The sequence below is a fragment of the Panthera pardus genome, unplaced genomic scaffold (assembly GCF_024362965.1).
Source record: "Panthera pardus isolate Hobbes unplaced genomic scaffold, ASM2436296v1 HiC_scaffold_10, whole genome shotgun sequence".
In the NCBI taxonomy this organism is placed as follows: Eukaryota; Metazoa; Chordata; class Mammalia; order Carnivora; family Felidae; genus Panthera; species Panthera pardus.
Window position 1 is genome coordinate 39,104,996 of NW_026526655.1, and position 9,056 is coordinate 39,114,051.

General features: G+C 37.4%; 1 protein-coding gene across 6 annotated transcripts in view; it reads left to right on the forward strand.

Annotated features, from left to right (window-relative positions):
* HECW2 (HECT, C2 and WW domain containing E3 ubiquitin protein ligase 2) overlaps positions 1 to 8,834 on the forward strand; it is a 369,811-nt gene extending 360,977 nt beyond the window's left edge. For all 6 annotated transcript variants that reach the window (XM_019428321.2, XM_053906716.1, XM_019428319.2 and 3 more), the window contains one exon: positions 3,909 to 8,834. In XM_019428321.2, coding sequence (XP_019283866.2) covers positions 3,909 to 4,020 — 112 coding nt within the window. In that variant the 3' untranslated portion in view covers positions 4,021 to 8,834. The remainder of the gene's footprint in view (positions 1 to 3,908) is intronic.
* The last annotated feature ends 222 nt before the right edge of the window (positions 8,835 to 9,056 follow it).

The following is a 9,056-nucleotide window of genomic DNA, read 5'->3' on the forward strand; positions in this document are numbered from 1 at the left end:
AAATGGATAACAAAGAACCAGGTTTACGTTGTTCTGTAAATAAAAGGCATAACTAAATTAAAAAGTGAATGGCTGAAGAGATTAGCCAGAGATAATACAAGAGTTAATCTCTTTATTTTGTACTGTTTATGCCAATCAATAAGAAATCCTAAAGCTTTAAATGACAAAATGGACTTCACACTCAGAGGATGGCTGTTATAAAAATAATAATAACAATAAATATTGATAAGGATGTACACAAATTGGAACCCTTGTTCACTGCTGATAGGAATGTAGAATGATGTAGCCATTGTGGAAAACAGTATAGCAGTTCTTAAAAAAATTTACAATAGAGGGGCACCTGGGTGACTCAGTCAGTTGAGCTTCTGACTTCGGCTCAGGTCATGATTTCATGGTTTGTGAGTTCCAGCCCTGTGTTGGGCTCTGTGCTGACAGCTCAGAGCCTGGAGCCTGCTTTGGGTTCTGTGTCTCCCTCTTTCTCTTCCCCTCCCTGCTTGAACTCTCTGTGTCTCTCTGTCTCTCTCTCTCCCCCTCTCTCTCAAAAATAAATAAACATTTTAAAATAATTTTTTTTAATTAAAAAAAATTTACAATAGAATTGCTATATGATCCAGCAATTCCATTCCTGGGTATATACACAAAAAGAATTAAAAGCAGGGACTTGACAAGATACTTACACACCAATGTACATAACATTTTTTTTAATAGCTAAAAGATGGAAACAACCCTTGTCCATCAGTGGATGAATGGATTAACAAAATGCAGTATATACCTGCAATGGAGTATTATTCAACCTCAAAAAAAAAAAAAAAAAAAAAAAAAGGAAGTTCTGATCCATGCTATAATATGGGCCTGGAAGACATTATTATGCTCAGTGAAATAAGCCCATCATAAGGGACAATGATTCCAGTGACAAAAGGTACCTACTATAGTGAAATACATAGAAAATAGAGTTGTGGTTGCAGGGGTAAGAGAGGATTGGAGTTGGTGTTCAATAGTATAGTTTCAGCTTGGAAAGATTTTAACGTTTCAGAGATGGGTGGTAGTGATAGTTGGAAAACACTGTCGATGTACTTAATGCTACAGAACTGCACTTAAAATTGGCTAATACCAGATGCCTGGGTGGCTCAATCAGTTGAGCATCTGACTCGGCTCAGGTTGTGATATCACAGTTCATGAGATGGAGCCCCGGGTGGGGGCAGGTGCAGAGCCTGCTTGGGATTCTCTCTCTTCCCCTCTTTCTGCTGCTCTTCTGCTCATTCTCTCTCTCTCCCTCCCTCTCTCTCTCTCTCTCTCTCCCTCCCTCTCTCTCTCTCTCTCTCTTTCCTTCCCTCTTTCCCTCCCTCCCTCTCTTTCTCTCTCTCTCAAAAAAAAAAGAACACTTGAAAAGATAAACAGGCCAAGGAGATGAACATGTAGGTCACAAAATAGGAAACGTTACAAGCAAGCTAACTTGGAGAAAGATGCTCAGCCATGTTGGTCACCAAAGAAATGAAAACTTTTATATTTCATTTAACAAAGCATTATCTTTTAGTCTAATGGGATAATGAATGTCATTCATCTAAATACAAAGCCCGGCATATAATTATATTCAAAACATATTTACTTCTCTGCTTCTTCTCATTTCCCTAGAACAGAGATAAAGTCTTCATTTAATAATTCTATACTGGTATACACACAAGGACTATCCTAGTACTATCTTTTAAACCATTCTAGGACTATCTTTTAGTATGCTAGTTTAATTTTTTTAAAGTTAAACGTCTTTGGGATGCCTGGGTGGCTCAGTTGGTTGAGTATCCGACTTCGGCTCTGGTCATGATCTCGTGGTTCATGGGTTCGAGCCTCACATCGGGCTCTGTGCTGACAGCTGAGAGCCTGGAGTCTGCTTTGTGGATTCTGTCTCCCTCTCTCTCTTCCCCTGCCCAGCTCATACTCTCTCTCTCTCTCAAAAATAAATAAAACATTTAAAAAAAAAAAGCTAAACATCTTCCTTGAGGCCTCCAAGTTGAGGTTCCAGTGTAAGGGAGATACAACAAGAACTACATTAACAAGAATTATATTAAATGCAATTCTGAAATAGTTTGTTATGTTAAAAACGTGTTTGGGTACAATGATTAATTAGATGACTGCCCCCCATATATCTAGCATTTGTAATAACAACAATCATAAACTCTGAGCCAGTACCATATCTCTGTCCTAAAACTGATATTCTTATAATTGAGCCCCTTTGCATTCCTGCTCTAAAAAGGCACGTGGCCAGACACCTGCTTGATTATCTCTTTGTTATTTTGTCATTTCCATGAGTCATGATTATCTTTTGGCAATTTAATGAAGGCAACTAGAGCAAATCTTTTTGATGGTAATGAAATGTAGCTAACAATACATCCCTTATTTATTGGTCAAACAGTGTGAGCCAGGCATGATATTAAACACGCTTCTGTTACTTGATTTAATTCTTTAATTCTTCATTTAATTCTTTGGATCCTTCTGAGACAAATGATATTATTCTCATTTTATAGGTGAGAAATGGAGTCTCAGGGAGTTTTAATAACTCCAAATCACACAGCTGGGTGGTAGATCTAGAATTCAAACCCCGGTCTGTTCAGCTTCAAACTTCTCATCCTTCCATGGCACTAAACTGCATCTAGGAATATAATTATATTTACGTCTTAAGGGTAAAGTGATTTATGAGAGTGAAAATTTAAACATGTAACTTTGTAAAAATAGTCCATCAGTAATTATAACTCCTAAAATTACATATGAATTTGGGAGCAGTTTTTTTTAGTCAACGTTGTTTAGCCCCCACAAAGAAGCTGTTGTACATTCAGAATAAAATGCTTCCTATTCCATGTCAAAAGTGCAGATTTTGTTCCTGATAAGATGTACTATTTGGAGACTGTCTATTTTTTATTGTGATTCAGGTGCAAATAACAGGAAAGCATATTTTTTTCCTATCTTGGCAAAAGGGGAGGTATTTCTAAAAAAGAATACTTAATGTAATGATTTAAATGGCCATGATTTTGTACTGCGAGTTAGGAGAAAACAGATTATAGCACAGGATTGGAAGAAGTAACAATGGTCTACTGACCTCGGCAGGAAAATCCAGCCAGGGAATTTCCCCAAGACTCTAAGCCAGTCTTCAGAGATACTCAGTGCTCTTCTGTGCCCAACAAAATGACAGAATGTAAAACCCTAGATTTTCTGAGACATCCATGCAAAATCAAACTCTGAAAATGAATTACTTTGCAAGAACTTACATTCATGTCTGTGTAAGTGTTGAATCTCTAAATTGTACACCTGAAACTTATATTACACTGTATGTTCACTAACTGGAATTCAAATAAAAACTTAGAAAAAAAGTATAACATCAAAAGAGATGCAAAAAATCAAACTTGTCTTTGCAGTTCTTAGACAACTAAACAAAGCAATATGTATGTAATGTGGATTTTAAATGGTTGTGAAAACAAAGAAAATATTTTTTTTTTAACATTTATTTATTTTTGAGACAGAGAGAGAGCATGAACAGGGGAGGGGCAGAGAGAGAGGGAGACACAGAATCTGAAATGGGCTCCAGGCTCTGAGCTGTCAGCACAGAGCCCGACGCGGGGCTCGAACTCACAGACCGTGAGATCATGACCTGAGCCGAAGTCGGACGCCTAACCAACTGAGCCACCCAGGCGCCCCAAGAAAATATTTTTTAAATACCCCATTCCTCTTTAGAAATTCAAATGTTTTCACAGTTTCTCCAAAAAATAAGTGTGAAAATTGGCAACAAACAATCTGAATATGAAAGACGAGCATGAACACATGTGTGTGCATGCACGTGCGTGCGCACACACACACACACACACCCCAATCTCATTTCGTTCAAAGCACGTTAATCTTTGTACTGCTGCTTCTGTTTGCAGAGCTCACACTTGTTTCAACCGTCTGGATCTCCCCCCGTACCCATCATTCTCCATGCTTTATGAAAAACTCTTGACAGCAGTTGAAGAAACAAGTACCTTTGGACTTGAGTGACCTGGAAGAACGATGCCAGGCTCTGTATGGACAGGCAATTTCAGAAGCTGCTGTCTAGAAGAATGACTGAATGTTGGAAGTTTCAAGAGTATGCTTCCACTAGAGTCAAGCTGAGTGTTATTATTTTCCAGGAACACATGCTCTGTCACAATGGGGTCCGGATAGTGGTGATGAGTCCTCTTGGAAGGATTTGGGTGAGCTTGATGCCCAGGGAACTACCCAACAGTCTTTCAATCAACAGTTGTTGACTGCCAAACTTTTTTCCATTTGTGTTATGTTCCAAGACAAAGATGAACCTGTACACGATCAGCTCCATGGTAACTTTCAGGGACTCGGGAGAATCTTGAAACTTACCTTTGAACGCGGTTCAAGCCCAACTGGCAGCACTTGGCCCAATCTCCAAATTAGCTCAAGTTAAATAATATAATAAAAACAAATATATTTCCTAAAAGTACATTCATTTAAGCCCTACGTTGTAGCAGAATATTCATTTTCTTGCTATGAGTGCCTGCATGGTGTGCACCATAGGTTTCAGCTTTCATGGGACACAAGTGAAAATGAAACCAAGTCAACATGAGGTAACTTTAAAGATTTGCAATAAGGTGGTCTGTGACAATGTATATGCAAAGTGGTATGTGTGTAATTATGGCTGAAGACAAACTGTTCTACAATGAATAACTAATGACAGATTTTATGCTTTATAATGCATGAAAACAATTTAAAAATAACTAGCAATTAATCACAGCATATCAGGAAAAAATACACAGTGAGTTCTGTTTATTTTTCATAGGTTCATTATATTTATGTTCTTTAAGATGTATATATAAGAACCTACCTGTTCCGTATGTATCACCTGTTCCATTTTCATGTTCCATGCTTACTCGGGCATCATGCTAGTACGTATCCTTTTAAGCACTCTCAAGGGAACAAAAGGGCCTTTTATTTTTATAAAGGTACAAAAAAAATTCCCCGAAATATTTTGCACTGAATGTACCAAAGTTGAAGGGACATTACAATATGACTAACAGCAACTCCATCACTTGACAAGTAAATAGAAAATAGCTTCTAAATCAAACTTCCTTCACAGTGCCATGTCTACCACTACAAGGACTGTGCATCTAAGTAATAATTTTTTAAGACTCACTATATGTGATAGTATGATATGCATTTATTTAAAATGCATTAGACTTCTTCCATCCATCAGATACTTTACAGGATGGCATTTAATACAGATATTTCGTATTTCCCCCACTGCTTTTTATTTGTACAGCATCATTAAACACTAAGATCGTTTAGAGAGCCATCAGCAACACCCAAGAGATCAGCTCTCTTTAGTAATAAGAATTCCATTTTCCCTCATCAGTGAAGACATCACAAATTGAAACTCTCAGTACTATATTTCTAAGCCTGCATTTTCACTGATGCATAATTTTCTTATCAATATTAAGAAACAATTTTTCTATGGTCTCTCAGAAACTGCATGATATCACTAATGTTATTTCTGCTTAGTTTTATCAGACGATGTTCTTCATTTTTATTGCTTTTGGGGTTATTTCACATCATTGTTTATTTCTTGACTTCTGGCCGTAACTAATCAGAGTGAGTTCTTCAATAGAGTGAAGTTAAATCGTGGATAATAAAAGCATTGGATTCACATTTGGTTTGCCAGCCTGTGGTTTTACAGGCACTGCCCAAACACCTCTTTGAGAATTATAAGTAGCCATGGAATTCCTATTATGGGATGTTGGCAATCTTGTATTTTATAGAGTCAGATGCATGGTTTTCACAGATGGTTTGTAAGAACTAATTGCTCTCCTGTTGGTTAAGCTATGTTTACCATTGAGACCCTCAAGAGGAATACCACTCATGCTGCGATCCTGAACTAAAGACAGGTACTATAGCATGGGGAAATGTTCCCCCAAAAGGTTACAGAAATCTGGAGATAAGAAAGGAAGATTTATCTGTGTACTATAATTAGACCAGGAAAAAAGGGAAGAGAAAAAAATTTTAATTGGAAATGTTAGCTTGTATTTACTGATCATGAATATAAGTATATATTTAATTTTGCAAACTATTTTCACTTGTTTGTATCTTTTTCATTATAAGGAAAAATAGTATAACGTACTTTTTCAAACAAAAAAACAACCCACATCTTTGACGGTATATAAGATGGTTCAGAGCTGGCATTCTCTAAGCAGCTGGTATAAAAAGTTACATTTCTTTCAAAAATAGACCATGTTAGCTTTCATTTTGGTTTGTGACACTTTGCTATCATGTTCCACATTATTAGGTAAAAGAAGTTTGAAATAAAATGTATCTCTTTAATTATTTCTAACAAATATATTCCTTGTTAAGGCATCTAACTTCTTCCCAAATAACAGGATAATCATCTGCTGTTGCTACTGTTCTCAGAATTGGGAATTATCGAAGACATACTTAACATATCAGAACACTATTATAACTGATCTACTATTCATAATCAGTAAAAAAAAACCATTAATAACTGTGAAAATATTAAATAACGTTTCTACAGAATAAATTGGACAGTAGCATCTGCTACAAACAGAAATACCCATAAATATTTTCTTTTGGACTCTGAGCCTAGATGACTTGGCTGTATGGTCTCGTTTTCTTTAAGAAACTCAGGAGTGATGCTTACACTCTGCTGTCTTCTATAAAAGACAGTCATGATGCATCATGTATGTTTGTAGAACATCTCTTAGATGAAGCAAGAGGTGCACTCTTGGCCTTCACTCTGTGCCAACCACTATGTTTGATGATAGAGATGTAGGATTCAAAAATCTGCCCTTGAGAAGCTCACAGTCTAGTGGAGTAGACACCAAGGTTTAAAAAAAAAGTATTTTTAATAAAATTTGTCATGTTTTACAATCAAGGAATGAGGAGAGAACAGCTTGTTCCATCTGGGAGATCCAATGAAGGCTTCATACATGGGAGATACTGTGGCTGAAAATAAAAGTCACATAAATAGTAACTAAGAGCATGTAATAGTGTGTCAATACTGGTCAAGTGTGGAGGTCCAGGGTACATTTACCCACGAGGGTTTACAGTGTGCAGGCGGGAGCCGAACCATGAAGGAGCAACTCAAGGATCTTCAAATTATCAAAGAAATGCCAAAATTAAATCCAGTCATTTCCCTCTGTTTCCTTTCACCTGTCCTTGAGCCCAACTCACTTCTGGGGTCAAAACATTGATTTTGTGCACAAAAATGAATAGATCTTGGTTCAAGAAGCATGGTCACAATTTTCTAGCCTATGTTACGTTTATAATTTAATAGACGTTCTATAATCAATGAAGGAAAACCTCTCACCTGCATAACAATCAGGAGTGCTAGAACTGCCTTCAAATGGTTAACAGTAATGTTAGACTGTGTGTGTGGTGCTTTAAGGTTTCAAAATGCTGTCACGTGCATCTTCTTTTGCTCCTCATGTACTTTGTGGGGGAGAAGGTATCAATGCCCGCTGGGTTGACACTGGTTTTCATGGATGGCTCGTAAGATCCATTTCAACACTTTACGGTTGCAATTCTAGGCTTCACTTCAAGAAACGTGGAGGCTAACGTTTCTTCCAGCGTATTCCACTATCAGTGAAGTTTGCAAGATGCTTCATCTGCCCAAATTCTCATTTCTTCAAACAAGCGCTCTTAAAATGTGACACCTTCTAAAAAGCCCGTGGAAGAAATGAGTGTATTCACAGAAAAACTCCTCATGGACTTAATATTTGCGTTTTACTACTTGTTACGAGAAATTTCAAACCATGCAAAATGGGATGGCTTTTGGTGGATTTCTATAGTACAGTTCAGTTCTCTAGAATATAATTTGGAAGCAAGATAAGGTTTGAAACAACCACTTTAATCAGGAGTTTTACTTTATTTTTCAATTCTTAATGAAGATGGATCCAGAGCTCTGGTAGTCAGGTTCCTGTGATGTGGATGAAGGAACCCCTGCAGATTCTCTTTTCCTCTCTGTCCTCTTCACGTTTATTCACTTTTTTCTTTCTTTCTGCACAAATTGTATTTATAACTTGACCACTTCTAACTAAAGCAAACATCTTATAATAAAGAATCTGAAAATCTTTCCAACTTAACCCTCTTGGGGAAATTCCCAAGGCAGGCAAAATGATGATCCACCATCATTAAAAGATACCCATAACCCTGCATAGTAAAAACATGCAAATAAAGAATGTGACCGAAACTCCAAACTGGGTCTGAGCTTTAGGCCTTATTGTGCTCCTCTTATCTGCTTTAGTGGATGACTAAAAACACTCTAGATCTCAGACACCTTACTTGTAACCATAAAACTTGAGTTGAAATTAATGAGCATGTCACTTTTAATCAGATTCTAATTTTGAAAAACGTGTTACCTTTCTAGTTCAATTGTGTTTTCCAGATAGACTTGTTTATCTAACACGGAAACAAATGAATGCCAGAGATATTAAGCTGTCTAAATTTTGGCTTAAGGCCAACAGCGGTCCACTAGAGGCGTAATAAAAACAAAAAGTAGGAAAGAGAAGTCCAGCGGTTGTGTTCCCCACCTCTGCCAGAATGTAATGCTAACTGTTGACCAACTGTCAAGACTCAGAAGTGGTAGCTGCATTCCAAGGAGCTGGCACAAAGGATATAATGAGTGTGTGTGTGCTACCCTTATCACGGCAAGCTGGGCCGGGGGTGCAGCGATGATTAAGACAGGACCGTAATAGAGGGAAAGATACAACAAGGGTTGGAAAGATCATCTCAGGACCTGCTGGTGGGAGTAGGAACATGTACTTCAATTTGGTTTCTGACTTTGGGGGGGGGGGGGGGGATAAAAAAGAATGCTGCCTAGTAAGGGCACTGCTTGATAATCTGCCTGGTGGGAAATAACCCTCATTGTATCACTTCAGTAGATTGATAACATCTTCTCTATTGCAAAACAGAATTTAGCCCCAAAATATTAAAGCTAACCATAGCTGAATCAGGAAATTTGACAATTGGGCATTAAATTATGTCGTGGATTTTATTTATCTTCAGAATTATTACTG